Here is a 14,491-nt window from a genome sequence, read left to right on the forward strand (position 1 = left end):
AAGAGATAACAGAGATGAACCCCTGGGAGGTTGAGCTCGGTCTGAGTGCCACGTCTCAATTCCACATAGACTTACAGACTCCCGTACTGCGCTGTTGTGTCACTTCTGATGTTATGCTGCCTCTGAAGCTCCTCCATGACGTTTCGGAGCTGTTTGAGTGTCTGGAAGGTTTCTTTGGGTTCCTGAATAGTGAACTTGGAGTAATCATCCTGATCCCGCTGAGGGCCCTGGTACACTGCCATACTGGCACATGCATCTGCAGAAAGGAAACACAGCATTACAACTTGAGGTAACTAGTTCAAGATGTCCGACCACATTGAGAACAGAAACGTTTCTCGCTCTGAAAACATTCTGCGTCTAAGTACGTTCTACTTAGAGCTGAAACCTCCGACCAACTGAAAGTTGCACCATTTGAGTTCCACCTGGGTGTAACTTTAAAGCTTAGACTGGAGCAGGTGTAAGTTAGACAATCAGATAACTATCCCAGGTAAAGACAACACTAAAGATGATGGGGGTTCGGTGCCTCGCTCAAGGGCACCTCGGCAGTGCCCAGCTACCACACCAATTTCCAGATTTTTGGTTTGCACCGGGACGTTTGAACCGAGGACCCCCTCTGGTTCCCAACTACTGAGCTACTGCCGCTCAGTCATAAGCGTTTCCTCAGCTCAACTCAGCCTCTTAACATCACCCACCTCAGAAACAGATGAGCAGGCAGCAGGGACCGGGCAGCACGGCTTTTTAAATTCATGATCGTCTCATATCGGATGCAATGACGAGGCTCATGTGTTAGCGTCGTTCAGTTTTGCAGTAGGAACTTTTCACTCTGCATACGAGTATCGCCGTCAGTAAAAATGATCTTTGGGTTGGACAGCAGATTTTACACAGGATGGAACGTGTGTTACGTGGCGAGCGTCACCGCTGCGTGAACTTTAATGTGGACGAGGGCGACAGGTCGAGGTGCAGCTACAACTGTTCTCAGACTGTTCGAAGTCGTGAAGTCGGCTTTAGCTTCGTCGGACGGAAGGGAAAAGACCTATTTTTTTCACACCCAGCTGGTGTACTGTGTGCTCCTGTTGTTCACATAACAATAGACTAGTTGGGAGGGAACAAAAAATAAAACAACAGAGCAGAGAGAGAAGTTTAAACTCCAGCTGGTTTTTCACCTCCACACAGCGGGCCAGACGCTGCGTGAAGAGGGTGGGAAGTTGGCTCACATACACTTCTGACAAAGCAAAACCGGCCCCTGACATCTTCTGTGCTCCGTGACCTCTTACTCCAAGTCTGTTTTTCTACTGAACCCTAACGCTAACGTTTGTCCATACAAACAGACAGCCAACTTAAACTATGGACACAACATGTTTGATGAACGTAGGCTAGTGAACACTGACCCTCCATGTTCTGCAGTTTGGTATCATTTGACGAAAGGAGGGAGAAAATTCTCTCCGTTTCCCGGTCACAATCGATGTCCAGCTGCAGGTTGGCCAGCACGGTGCTGAAAGATATAAGAACTGTTAGCAGAGGGAAGGAAGTCCAGGACGTTAGAATTCATTTTCTTCTGAAACAAAAACACAGATCTAAAAGCACGAGTGAAACAATCATCCCACTGGAGCTTTTTAACCTATAGAGTAACAGTAGTTCTCTTCAGATGTGGGATCCAATGAATACAGCTAACCACACGACAGAGTTTTTCCTATCAATCAAAGTGTTTCTATACAGATATGTTAGAGGCCTGTCTGGCGTAGCTGCAGTGTCTTTTCACTGCATGTCGGAGGGTGGTGCTGAAACATGCACACAGGGCTGACAGCTGAGGGGAAGAAACTGTTCTTGTGGCGAGAGGTTTTGGTCCTGATGGAGCGCAGAGTCTCAAACAGTCCACGTGTAGGGTGAGAGGGGTCGGACACGATCTTACCTGCACGCCTCAGGGTCCTGGAGGCGTACAGGTCGTGGAGAGATGGTAGTTTGCAGCCGATCACCTTCTCTGCAGAGTGATTGACACGTTGCACTTGTCCTTTGATGTGGCTGCAGCGTACCAGACTGTGATGGAGGAGGAGAAGATGGACTCCATAGTAGAAGTGGAGAAGTGCACCATCATGGTCTTTGGCAGGTTGAACTTCTTTGGCTGCCGCAGTAAGTACATCCTCTGCTGTGCCTCCTTGATGAGGGAGGTGATGGTCAGCTCCTACTTGAGGTCCTGGGCGATGGTGGTCCACAGGAAGTGGAAATACTCCACAGTAGACACCGTGGAGTTGCCGATGGTGATGGACTAGGAGAAGCTGCGTTGTTCCTGAAGTCCACAACCACCTCCACTGTCTGCAGAGCGTTAAGCTCTTGGTTGTTGTCGCTGCATCAGGTCACTAAATGGTCTGCGTCCCACCTGTAGGCAGACTCATCCCCACCAGAGATGAGTCCAATGAAGGTGGTGTCGTCTGTGATCTTGAGGAGCTTCACAGACTGGTGACTGTAGGTGCAGCTGTTAGTGTACAGGGAGAATAGCAGAGGAGAATGAACACAGCATTGAGGGGAGCCAGTGCTGATGGTCCTGCTGTCCTGCCTGTCAGACCTGCTGTCCTGCCTGTCAGACAGGAAGTCAGTGATCCACCTGCAGGTGGGGTCAGACACGTTCAGCTGACAGAGCTTGTCCTTGGATTATTGTGTTGAAGGCAAAGCTGAAGTCCACCAACAGGATCCTGACGTAGGTTCCCGCTGAGTCCAGATGCTTGAGGATGGAGTGGAGGTCCAGATTAACAGCGTCGTCAACAGACCTGTTGGCTCTGTAGGCGAACTGTACGGGGTCCAGGAGGGGGTCTATGATGTCTTTGAGGTGTGAAAGCATGAGGAGCTCAAAAGACTTCATCACCACAGAGGTCAGGGTGACGCGTCTGAAGTCATCCGTACAGATTTATGCTTGGTACGTACGTGAAACATTCACAGTCACATAGAATTCAGCATTTAATATGAATCAGTAACATCTCCCCACAGCCTGCTGCAGTCTGTTAACTTATTCACACAGACCGTTAAACAGTGTTGTATTACATCCAAACACTGAAGATACAGTGCAACTAAATGCATGCTCCACTTTTCACTTGGGGTGGCCTGGGCACGACTAGGTTAAAGAAAATAAATAAACAAAAAAATGTTCCATGACTTTTATCCGTGATCTGATCCCATGGAAAACATCGTAAAACACAGATTTCACTACAGATTTCCTCAGGCTCTGATCAACACAAATTCAGCTTGCTGTCAGGATTTCAAAAAGCGGTGAACAGTTTTATTAAGTGTTCATAATGTGGGCTTATATCCCACGGAACAGCAGAACCCCTCTTAAATACTCTAGAGATGACATATTTGTCACTCTGCTGATGCGGGCGCTGTGGGCAGAGACTCACGTTGTGCAGGGCTTACAGCCTGCTGCGTTGTTGCTCTGGTTCTTGCAGCACTGCCAGGCGCCGCTGCTGTAGTTTGATGGGTGGAAGGTGGCCAGGCGTTCCTCGTTGCAGCGGCTGACCTGACCCAGGACCTCCAACCACTCACTGGCCTCCACACAGTTTCCTGCTTGTACGTAGAGAGGCTTCTCGGAGTGGACCACCTGAAACATCTGACAACGAGAGGAACAACGAAGCCAAGCCGTCAGCACACTTCCCCCAGTGTGATTATACTTTAAATCAAAGAGGATGTGATGCTGTTGAATCATTCGTTTACTTGACTGAAGACATTATTAGAAAAAGTTTAACCTCTAAATGTGATAACTGGCTGTGTCTCTGTGAACTGGTCTTACATTTTTGCGGTTAAAGGCACTTTCATCCAGTTTCTCCACCGCCTGGATGTTCTTGACATTGATGATGCAGAGGGCATCTTTCCCTAGAAAGCAGAGGTGAACACACATCATGAGAAGACGCACACGCAGTGACAGCAGAATAAACAGCCTGCGTGTTAGTCTGTGTTTTTGCAGAAATATTGTGTTTCTTGTAAAGTTAGAAACATACGGAGGTGTGAGAAAAAAATAAAAATAAACATGTTGAATAATGGAAGCCACAGTAACCTCAAAAGAAGATCCCTCTTTTTAGGAGTGTTTATTCTGTTTTCACATTATGCACTTCGAATTACAAGAGGACTGCTAGGGAGATTCTACCGGCTGAGCCGTTCACACATGCGCCTCACAGCTGGAGACTATCACCCTCACCACTATTTCCTGAGATAGGACGTGACGTCCACAAAAAAAAAAGCGGAGCGCAACAGTAGCAGCAGTGACAGTATAGAAACGTCACTCCCCTCTTGTTGGATCGAGGTGAATTCTCCGGAGAATATGCGGCTGTGTTCTCACATCAGCCCACTCGGATATCCTGCAGAAAAAATACTAGGTGTCTGGCAGGAGAAACTCCGGGTGTTCACATACACAGCTCCTCCGGGTAAATTCATGAATTTTTCAGGAGATTTCCATACGTGTGAAAAGGGTTCTGTTATTGCATTTGTTAGGTCCTAATTGTTCTTCTCACAGACTGCATAGCACGTTTGCAAATGTCTTCAATCACTGTCAGAATATTGACATTGTGTGTTACTGCTGACATGGTAAAGTCATCCTAATGCATCACTCAGGGAAAGATCGTCCATAAGAGGATGGTAAACAGATCAAATCTTTATGGATGAAAGAATAAGTGTGTCTGGAAGTGGTCAGATAGTGGCACGACTTTTCCTGGTCCATTGGTGGCATACAGACCGTTACAGAGTTATCTTCATGTTAAACATACAAAATCTCTCTCAGGTAACAATGTGTCTCATTTTCCTGAGGAGATGAATGTAGTATTATATCTTTCAGAAGTGTGATGATATAAGTTAACCTACTGGTGACCCATGTTACTTTATACATTTGGATAAAATGGTCCATAAACTAAAAGTCCCGTGTGCAGTTTGAGAAGAAACTCCTTGCCCCCCCCGGGAACGGGTTAGCTTTGGGGCCATCTAGTGGCAGGAAATGGTACCTGACGGTAATTTCATCCTGCCTGGTTCTGGATGAAAGCATTTAACCCCTTGACGCCTGAATTTGTTTCCAAGTATTAAAAACATTTTTTTACACGCGTTTCTTTCAAGTAGATGCTAAATTAAGTTGAGAATGATAATTTGAAAACAGCACATAAATAGATATTACACAAAAATAGGATGTTTTTGTCTCTGACGGGTGCCATGACCAACTAATGCTTGCAAAAGTTTCCTCGGTATGTATTAAAAGTGCATCAACCCGGAGTGGAGGAATACAGACGCTATTTTGGCTGCATTTGGAGCGGAAGCGGTTTGATGCAAATTCGCGACATTAGCCGTCGAAGGGGTTACGTTTGGAGTAAACGCTGATGGCTCTCACCTTTGTGTTTGTGGTACGAGAGCTCTCTGTTGGTCACTCTGAGCCACCTCTTCTTAAAGTTTTTCTTTCCAAGGCGTTTCCTCCCTTGGGCACGTTTCTGTACTTCCCTAAGAATAAAACGGTCATTGTGAGAGTGTACATAGACAGAGCAATACAATTCATCAAAATAACAAACATTTCAGTCATTTGAGCCGTTTTTAAAGACTTTCATTGACATATTTGATTAATGCAAACAAAACAGACATCTCGGAAAGTTGCCTCATCAAGCTTTGTTCATAGAGTATACAGATCTATCTGATGAATGTATGTTAAGGTGATTTATCTTGTTCTTTGAAGCACTTTGGGCCCTCGTATTCTATTCCTCTTCCTGCATCTTATCCCATCTCCCCATGTCCCATTTTCAAACCTGGTGAAGTTTTGGTGGATGGCTGTTTCGTCATGAGCCTGGATTTGCCAAAGATTTCTGTTAAAAAGGACTTTTGTCCTTGTTACTTTAACTTTTGCTTAATGTTGGTTAAGTGCTACGCTCATGATGGATCGAGCCAGGTCTTTGTAATACAGTTATAAGTAAGGTCTTTTTGTAAAGTGTCTCAAGATAGCACTTAATATGTATGACGCTATCCAAATCTGTCTCGCCAAGATTTCCTTGTTTCCTACTCTAACCACTATCCTCTCACATGAAGGCATACAAGCCCAATAGCAAAAAAAAAAGCTTGCTTAGTTGTAGCAGGCTTCAACTCTGGTTCACCGAACTCACAGAATATTTGTTCAATAAAGCAATAAGTTTTTCTACAAAAAGACAAAAACTGTTTTCTGTGTTTCCAATGGACCACTAGAGTTTTCTGCAGCAGCTTCCTTTAAGACTGTTCCCTGCAGTTTCTCTTAGAATTGATCCTAAAACATCGCATTATGTCACTGATCCTGGTCCCTCACCCCTCCTTTAGAACCACAGCGTCCTCCAGCCGGCTGGACTCCTTGCTGACGTTGGAGGAGATCTCATCGAGAAACTGGAAAGAAAAAATGACCTACAGGTTATAACCTACACGGTTTGACATTCTGTGGATGCTTGGCTATGACAAGATATATACCTTTTTAACTTTCTCAATGCACTTGTCTTCTTGGAATGATTTGAAAAAGTCATACATGTAGCTTTCTTTGAAACTTGACTGAAAAGAGAGAAGAAGAGCTTAAATCAACATGAGACAGAAATCAAAGTTCTGGGTTTGACCATTTATCCGACAGTTTCAAAAAAACACTTGAAGTCTTAATCACAGGAGACTTTGAAAAAGAACGTTCAGAAGGATTACATCAAAGTATTTCAATAGTCCTTTGTTAGTAAGTTATGATTCTTCACGATGAGTGAAACACTTCTATAATCTTACCAGTTTTTTGGACAAACTACCCCAGCTGCCCAGAGTCTGGATGGTTTTTGAGATGAGCGTGAGTGTTCGGGATATGTCAGGATCCTGGAGGAGAAAAAAAAAGGGACAATGACAACAAAGCGTGAGTCAGCCTTCCACTGCATCGATGAAATGGTGGACATCTGTGCCGGGACACGACACTTACGGGGTGATGGGGACGGAGCTGGAACGAATGTGGAGTAAGGACAGCGACAGCAAACAACCGCAGGAACACAAAGCTGCTGACAGCTGAGTACTGAACATGTGGGTCAGCTGTTCAGAGAGAAGAAAAAAAAAAACATGCCAACAAATGAGCGTTGACAACAAATGAACATATGCCGTTCTAAACCTGACATAATCAATCCATAATAATAATAATAATACATTTTATTTGAGGGCGCCTTTCAAAAAACCCAAGGACACCTTACATGCAAGGTTTTAAAAAGACAATAAAAATATAAAAAGTAAAAAAAGGAGAGATTGAAAGATTTACATGAATATTTCACTCCTGAAACATTTGGCTCTACTTTGACGTCTGAGTCTTTTTTTGTTAAAAAAAGGCATGAATGAAATCTAAACCACACACTTTCATCACACAGGTAAGCTACCGTGATGACGAAGGGACAAAACACTTCTTTAATTAAAAGCCTTTCAAACAGCATTTACCTGGGAAACGTTTGCAGGCCAAGTGTCTCAGTGACCTGAAGACATCACACATGAGAGGGGGACAGCTGGAGCTGGACTGAGTGATGGAGGAAAACACCTTCTGCACATAACCCTGAAGGTTCTCCTGCACGGGCACAACAAGGAGCGCGTGTACTATTTCACATACATTTGATGGAGAGAAGGAATCTCTGATCGCTGAAACAAACGATGAGCTTGAAGGTTACAGGCAAGGAGAGGAGAGAGAGAGCCTTTACCTTGTTGACCTCCACGTTGTCCCCTTCCTTTAGTTTAATAGGGTCTATCTCACACGTCTTGTTGGATTCACAAATCTTTGAAAAACATTCAGAGGGAAAAAAATAAATAAAAATGTCAGGCCAAACATTAACGAGAAATACTCAGCAAAGACTAATGTAGAACTTAAGATGCATTCTGTATTTTATTTAAATAAGATGGGAAACAAAGACAGCAAATCCAATGATTTAACTGGTGTGTGTGTGTGTGTGTGTGTGTGTGTGTGTGTGTGTCATACCTCGTCTATTACAGGCTTCAGTGTAACAGTCAGGTAATTCTTTCCCACAATCTTCATCATGTCGTCAATGCAGCGCGTCGCCAGTGAGTTGCCCCGGAATATAGTGTTAGCCTCCCTGCATGGACACAGACAGACAGACAACCCAACATTTGAACTGTTTTGATACATTTCCATCAGATGTCAAGATTTCCATCACTCCTTCTCCTGTTTCAGCATCTTGAACACAACCCAAGTTTCAGAAGCTGAAGGATGAAGCCTTTTAACTTTATCAATATGCTAATAAAGTCCTTATGAACATTGTCCATAAGCCTTCTTGGAATGTGTTTTGTATTTAAGAGCTATTTGTTGATTCGTATTCAGAGCCAGAAGCAGTAGGATTGGTCAGCTGCAGTTTGTGAACACAACATTCACAGTCTTTGGTTGCTTTGATCTTGAAACAACAAGTGCCTGCGCTGCACTGTGCGAGTACTCACTGAGTGTTGTCCAGCTCCAGCGCTGCCACGGCAGTGACAAAAGGCACAAAGCGATTGTGGTGAAGCAGCAGTCGAACCATTGGCAGCACAGCCTCGTATCGCTCTCTGTTGATGTCCCCCAAGATGTGAGCTGCTGATGCTGAGATAGGCTGCGAGAGACGCAGGAAGAAGGGAGGTAAGAGGTAAACATGAAAAGAGGACGGTACGCTGCGGCTCGATTCCATTTTCAAAACATGTAGGAAAAGATCACATCATAATAAATAATAATATATATATTTTTTTTTAGGCTTCTGGATGGCCCAGTGTGTTTTGGCTGGGGTTCTGTCATTTCCTGAACTAGAAACGTAAAAACCTGGACATTTTCTAAACTACGCTCTCCCCTCTCAGATTTCGTTCCACCACATCTGCGGTCATACCTTCACATCTGGGGATTTGAGCAGCAGGTTGCAGAGTGGTGTGTAGCAGGCAGATGGCAGCACTGTGTCTTCTATGTAGGTCAGCTTCAAACGCAACGATCCCAAGTCATCAGACTTGGACTTGCTGCCGTTCCCTTTGGGCTGGAGGAGATACCTGTTTGACCACAGATGAAACACTCTGTTCAAAAACATGCCAAACACCTGAAGGGCAGAGAAACTCTTTTCTGACTTGTTGCTTCTCTTCTTACAGGCCTATCATGACAATAGTTTGTTTTGTAATTCCTAACTTTCTGTCCATATATAGTAGTGTTGAAATACCAATATAATAAATGTGTTACACGCTCATAAGTCCTTTTGTTTTTCAACAGATTGTGGGTCATTTGTGCTTGTTTGGGATGAAGACAGACAGGCAATGGAGAGTGGGTGAAGACAGGCAGCAAAGGGCTGAGGTTGGATTTGAACCCGCGGCCGCTTCAACAAAGCCTGCAGCCTCTGTACATGGGACGCGCGAAATAACCGCTTGGCTAGCCGGTGACCCAGTAAGTGCTGGTTAATATTGAATATTTGTATGTTAAGAAAAGTCCAACCTCAGAACACTCAACCAATAAATGTAAAATGAAGCGACGCTTTAACAGAATCGAGGTGTTGGGATTGTAATCTTCTTAAAAACATCAACATTTTAAGAACTGAACGACTGGAGGCGATTCAAGCTATTGAAACCATGTTATAAAGTAAAGTGCGTTTTTTTTGTTTTTTTATAATTGTGTTTAATGGCGGCTGAATTTGCATTGACCGAACACTTTGTCTTAACATGAACAGGATCTGAACACCACTTCCTTTCTGCTGAACATGCAGGCTGAAGAATAGACTAGTTTGTGTGAAACATGAAAGGAAAGACGAGCACTTTATGTCGTCAACGAATCTGAGAAACACAACCTTATAGACGGATGTTTCTAAAATACAGCAGTGTTGTAATGGATGTGCTTCTAATGAATCATTAATCAGGTTGTTACGGCTTCATGAACACACATGGAGGATGTGTCACTGCTCTCAAATGTCAGATAAAACCACACAAACAGCTCGAGCCAGGTGAAGAACTTCCACTTCAAACTGATTTTCTGTAATAGTCCACTTTGCTTTATAGAGAATATCTTTTATTCTGCTGCCTGCATGTCTCACTTAAAGCCAACAGGTGGAGCAAAGCACACGCTGACTCAATGCAGAGCTCTGAGTGCTGCAGGCCTGTACGCACACTCCTCTGTAATCACGGTACACACGGGCTGTGACGCTTCTGTCAAGATGACAACAGATCACCTATGCTGATTGCATGAAGCTGAACTGTTTTTTTTTTTTTGACGTGTGTAATATGAATAACTTCCAGCATAAACACAGGACATGAGGTACTGCCACCATGCAAAAAAAGCCACCCACGCACTGTGCTCACAGCCCTCATGTGCGAACAGATCGCTATCTGCTGTAATCCCACATCACCTACACTGACGCAGAACCAGGAGAAACCCACACAAGGGAAAAAAAAACTGCTCCTACCTGCTGAATATGTCAAGTCTATGCTGCATAAAAAAACACTTCTGAATTACGGGCTTTATTAGGTAACACTTGAGTTCAAGACGGAGATGCTGCGAGGAGGACTCCAAAGCAGCGAGCTCTACCTCCCCAGTTTACTAATCATGCAGCAAAGAGGAAGGTAAAGACATCACAGTGTTTCCCCTACCATTATATATACCGGTATACGTTTTTTTAAGATTTATTTTTGTGCCTTTATTGTGAAGGTGGGATAGTGGATAGAGTCAGAAATCAGTGAAAGAGTGTGGGAAATGGCGTGCAGGAACACACAACCTCCACACATGGCTAACACTAACCACTTCACCCCACGGTCATTTGATTTAGTTTTTCTTTATATAGCGCCAGATCACAACTGAAGTCATTTAAGGATACCGTTCAGATAGAACAGGACAGCTGTGGTTAAAAGAAACGCATGAAAAGCAAAGCTCGACGACGACTGCAAACGCAGCTACAGCAGGCTGAAGGTGTGCGTTAACGCCTGGGGAAGAAGAGGTGCACATTATGAAAATCCTGTTTGTATTTGTTTGAAGCAAATGATTTGACCACACCCAAATAAAGCCCTTTCATCATCTGAACCTCCGTGTGGACGGTGATATGGGATTCCTTACCAGGCTTTGTGGATGTGGTCACTCCGCAGGATCTTGACGGGGACCCGCGTCTCTCCCAGAAACACATCCTGAGCCAGATTCTCATTGTTCCACAAATCCACTCTGCAAATGTAGAGGAAAGGGAAAGTGACACAAGTGTCTCGTCTGATCATAAAACACCATCATACGTCAAGCCACATGTGTATGTTCTGCACAAACACGTTACACAAACAATCAGATTTGGTAAAAGGAGAACAATAAGTTGTATTTCTCAGTGGTGCTTACCTGCTCCGCGTGGAAAAGCATGTACATTAACCGTGCACTGAAACCACCTCAAATCCAAACCTCAAAACCATGCAGGAGTGTTTACCTTTGACTCTGTCTAGTCTTACCCAGTGAGCTATCAGTCCACTCTGACGGACGCCCCACATATCCTCAAGCAGAAAGCAAGGCTCTCTATCAGCAGTCAGAACACACCAGATCTAAATTCACTTCTTCATCCTCAAGGAGTGAAGTCATTATTCGACTTCTCTCAGAACTGGATTTAGAAAAGCAGGGACAGCGGTCACAGAAAGAGAACAATCAAAACTCACTTGATCTCTAGTTTCTCGATGTCCTCTTCCTCCACTTGGAAATGAGACTTTTTAGAGTAGCTGCTGGACCGCGTGACCTGTGTGTAGACACGACCGGAGTTGTTCATGCAATTATTATATATATTTTTTCCCCCTCACAAAGTTATTCAACTGTGATTTATCTGAAAGCCCATTTTATTTCTCATCACGTGACACCACAGGTGCAGCGTTTACCTCGAAGAAGAAAGTCTCTTCAAAATGAGGGTTGCTGGTTTTCTTCTTCACCTTCGTCTTCTTCTGGTCCGACCTGAGGAGACACGTCACAAAGCCCCTCTAAAAACTCTCGTTTCAAAGCCTGCGGGTCGGCAACCGACGCAGGACTTGAATTGTACACCATGTTGTCACACTGTATGACATCCTGACAATTCATTTGGCAGCTGCTTTAACATTTAAAGACAGACAAAAAAAACAAAAAAACTCTTCTGCTTTCAAAGCTGAGTGCTTGGTACACTCTGTGCCATGATGTCACTTCTCATCCTCAGATGAAGTCTTAATGGATGTTACAGATTCAGGATTCTGAAGCCTTGAACAGTCAGAAAAATATCAGTGCAAACACTTAAAAAAAAAAGTTGGAAAAGTTGAACTTTTTCCCAGCATATATACTGTACAGGATCATGTTCAGTTAAAAGGTATTATGATGTGCACTAAATAGGCGTTTGCATTATTGTTCAGTTCAAATGACAGATTTGATTTCTGCCCAAGTAACTCCGGCTTTTCAAATGTTCAATTAGGAATAAGTAATGCTTGTTGCATCATGCTTTTCCAACATAGTAGAGTTGATATAGTAATGAAGAAAAGGAAAAACACCAGAAGTCAGAATGTGACAGTGTTCTTGTTTTTGTGTGGTGCTCATAGTTACCTGGCCGGACCGACGAGTGACACAGTGGCATACGGGTCACAGTTCTGTCCACTGATCAAAGGCAGTCCCTGGCACTCGATTATCCTGGAGGTCACAAAGACAGAGGGAGGAACACTCTTTATACAAACAATGTGAAGATGGAGAAACAAAGGTTTAACATTGTGATAATGATTGGAGGTGAAACATTATTATTTTTTTTTTTATTGACATAGTTACCGCAATGAGGCTGTAAAGCCAATCATCTTAGAACACGTTCAGTAAAAAAGCAGGAACACTTTGCTTTTAACTTTTGTTACTTGAGGATGTATTAGAAAGGGAAAACAATAACTCGTGCTGCACTTTAATCAGAAGGTTAACATATTACACTTTTAAAGAGTGGAGGTGGCGAGTACAGACTTAGTCACATCTATGTATATACAGCAAAGCAGCAAAGGTGGTTAAGAAGTGCTTTGCCCTCATCTCTGGCTCATTGCATACAGGGGCCACTGCTTTGTTCACAGGTGTTTCGGGTGACAACAAACAGACACTGTTGGCACCCTAAACAGGATGTGGCTGCTAAGAAGAAGCCACCAGAGACTACGAACGAATATGGGCTGTTACTAAGTGACGCCTGAGGGAGACTCCAAGCAGAGCCAATGTCAGGATGTTAATGTGTCATCTTCCAGGCCGTCATGACAATATTCCCTACGGTCTCCTTTGCGTCGCTCATCTCTGCTCCGTCTCATCTCGTCCCACTGAACAACAGGGGTCCGTTTCAGAAAGAAGCTTCCACAAACCCTCAGTATAACCCCAAACCTCTAACCGAGTCTCTAGTTCCAGAACAGCTGATTTTAGTCTGTTCATGTAACTCTCAGTAGGACCACTCAGCATTCAGCGTGTGCAACATGACTTTAAAGAGCCAACATTAATAGAGACCCTGATTCTACGATGCACCATGGCAACAGGGGGACAACAAAAGAGGTCCTCGTACTTTAAGATGGACATACACCGAGTGTAAACAAGTTTTGAGGGGAAAAAAAAAAAAAAAAAAAAAAAAGTTACACTGCTGCAGTGGCAAAGTAGAGACAAGTGGTGTGGGAGAAAACTGCTGCTTGAGTCAAAGTGGAAGTTTGAATGTAGTTTATTTAATATGTCATCACATTCATAGTATTACAGTTATTACAGTGTTGAACATATTTTTTTTCTTTCCACTGATGTAAAATCCAGCGGGAGAAAAGCGACTTCAAAACAACTCAAAAATGAGAAATCAGTTCTTTAAATATTTCCAATGAAGGAGTTTTATTTCTTCTTCACAGAATCAGTCACTAATGATCCCGAGTCTTTCACCTTCGGAAGACGTGAGGATCAAAAAGTGCAGCAGCAACGGCTTGATCTGCATAAATAACTATAGTAGGTAAAGCCCAGAAAGGCATGACAAGAGGATATGGAGTTATGGAACTTTTGATGTGTATATACTACATATAAATGAGTGTGTTGGGATAAGTATGTATCTTTGATTTAGATTCTCTTTGTAGAAGAGATACCATTATCCTGGAAAGAGTCTCACGTGTTCATGGGCTTTTAATGCAAGAGAGATGAAGGGGTGTTTCGTTTGTTATATAAAGTATGTCGTCAGTGTGTTGAATCTCTGTCTATGCTGAAAATCAATAAAGAAATAGTAAACAATAAGATAAAATAAAGAAAGTCATAAAAATAAAAAGTAAACATGCCGTATTCACACACATCAAAATCCCCACATTTACGTTCCGTTTAGTTCATTAATTCGACCTGATTAAATGATCGTCGAGTGTAACTCCCTCATTAGCAAAGCAGCCCGTTCATCTCGAGGCTCCTCGACTCAACCACGCGCCATCTTCAACAATAAATGTACCTTTTCTATAGTATGCTGGGATTTGGGTTGGGGACTGTATGGTTGCCGGTTCGAGTCCCGGTGTGCAGGATTTCTAAATAAGGAAATTTGTCTGGTAGCTGGAGAGATGCCAGACCACTGTC

At 43.5% G+C, this 14,491-nt stretch overlaps 1 protein-coding gene across 1 annotated transcript in view; it reads right to left on the reverse strand.

The window, feature by feature from the left end:
• The window catches only part of rasa2 (RAS p21 protein activator 2), a 29,204-nt gene that overhangs the window by 3,074 nt on the left and 11,639 nt on the right, over nt 1–14,491 (reverse strand). Inside the window, exons 6-23 of the mRNA XM_079354663.1 lie at nt 12,500–12,583; nt 11,815–11,887; nt 11,602–11,678; nt 11,030–11,131; nt 8,838–8,991; nt 8,422–8,570; nt 7,949–8,063; nt 7,674–7,748; nt 7,420–7,543; nt 6,920–7,026; nt 6,736–6,819; nt 6,442–6,519; nt 6,287–6,360; nt 5,354–5,460; nt 3,776–3,858; nt 3,387–3,595; nt 1,389–1,492; nt 76–256 (exon numbers count right to left, since the gene is read on the reverse strand). Coding sequence (XP_079210789.1) covers nt 76–256; nt 1,389–1,492; nt 3,387–3,595; nt 3,776–3,858; nt 5,354–5,460; nt 6,287–6,360; nt 6,442–6,519; nt 6,736–6,819; nt 6,920–7,026; nt 7,420–7,543; nt 7,674–7,748; nt 7,949–8,063; nt 8,422–8,570; nt 8,838–8,991; nt 11,030–11,131; nt 11,602–11,678; nt 11,815–11,887; nt 12,500–12,583 — 1,980 coding nt within the window. The remainder of the gene's footprint in view (nt 1–75; nt 257–1,388; nt 1,493–3,386; nt 3,596–3,775; nt 3,859–5,353; nt 5,461–6,286; nt 6,361–6,441; nt 6,520–6,735; nt 6,820–6,919; nt 7,027–7,419; nt 7,544–7,673; nt 7,749–7,948; nt 8,064–8,421; nt 8,571–8,837; nt 8,992–11,029; nt 11,132–11,601; nt 11,679–11,814; nt 11,888–12,499; nt 12,584–14,491) is intronic.

This window comes from Symphodus melops (genome assembly GCF_947650265.1).
Source record: "Symphodus melops genome assembly, chromosome: 10".
NCBI lineage: Eukaryota > Metazoa > Chordata > Actinopteri > Labriformes > Labridae > Symphodus > Symphodus melops.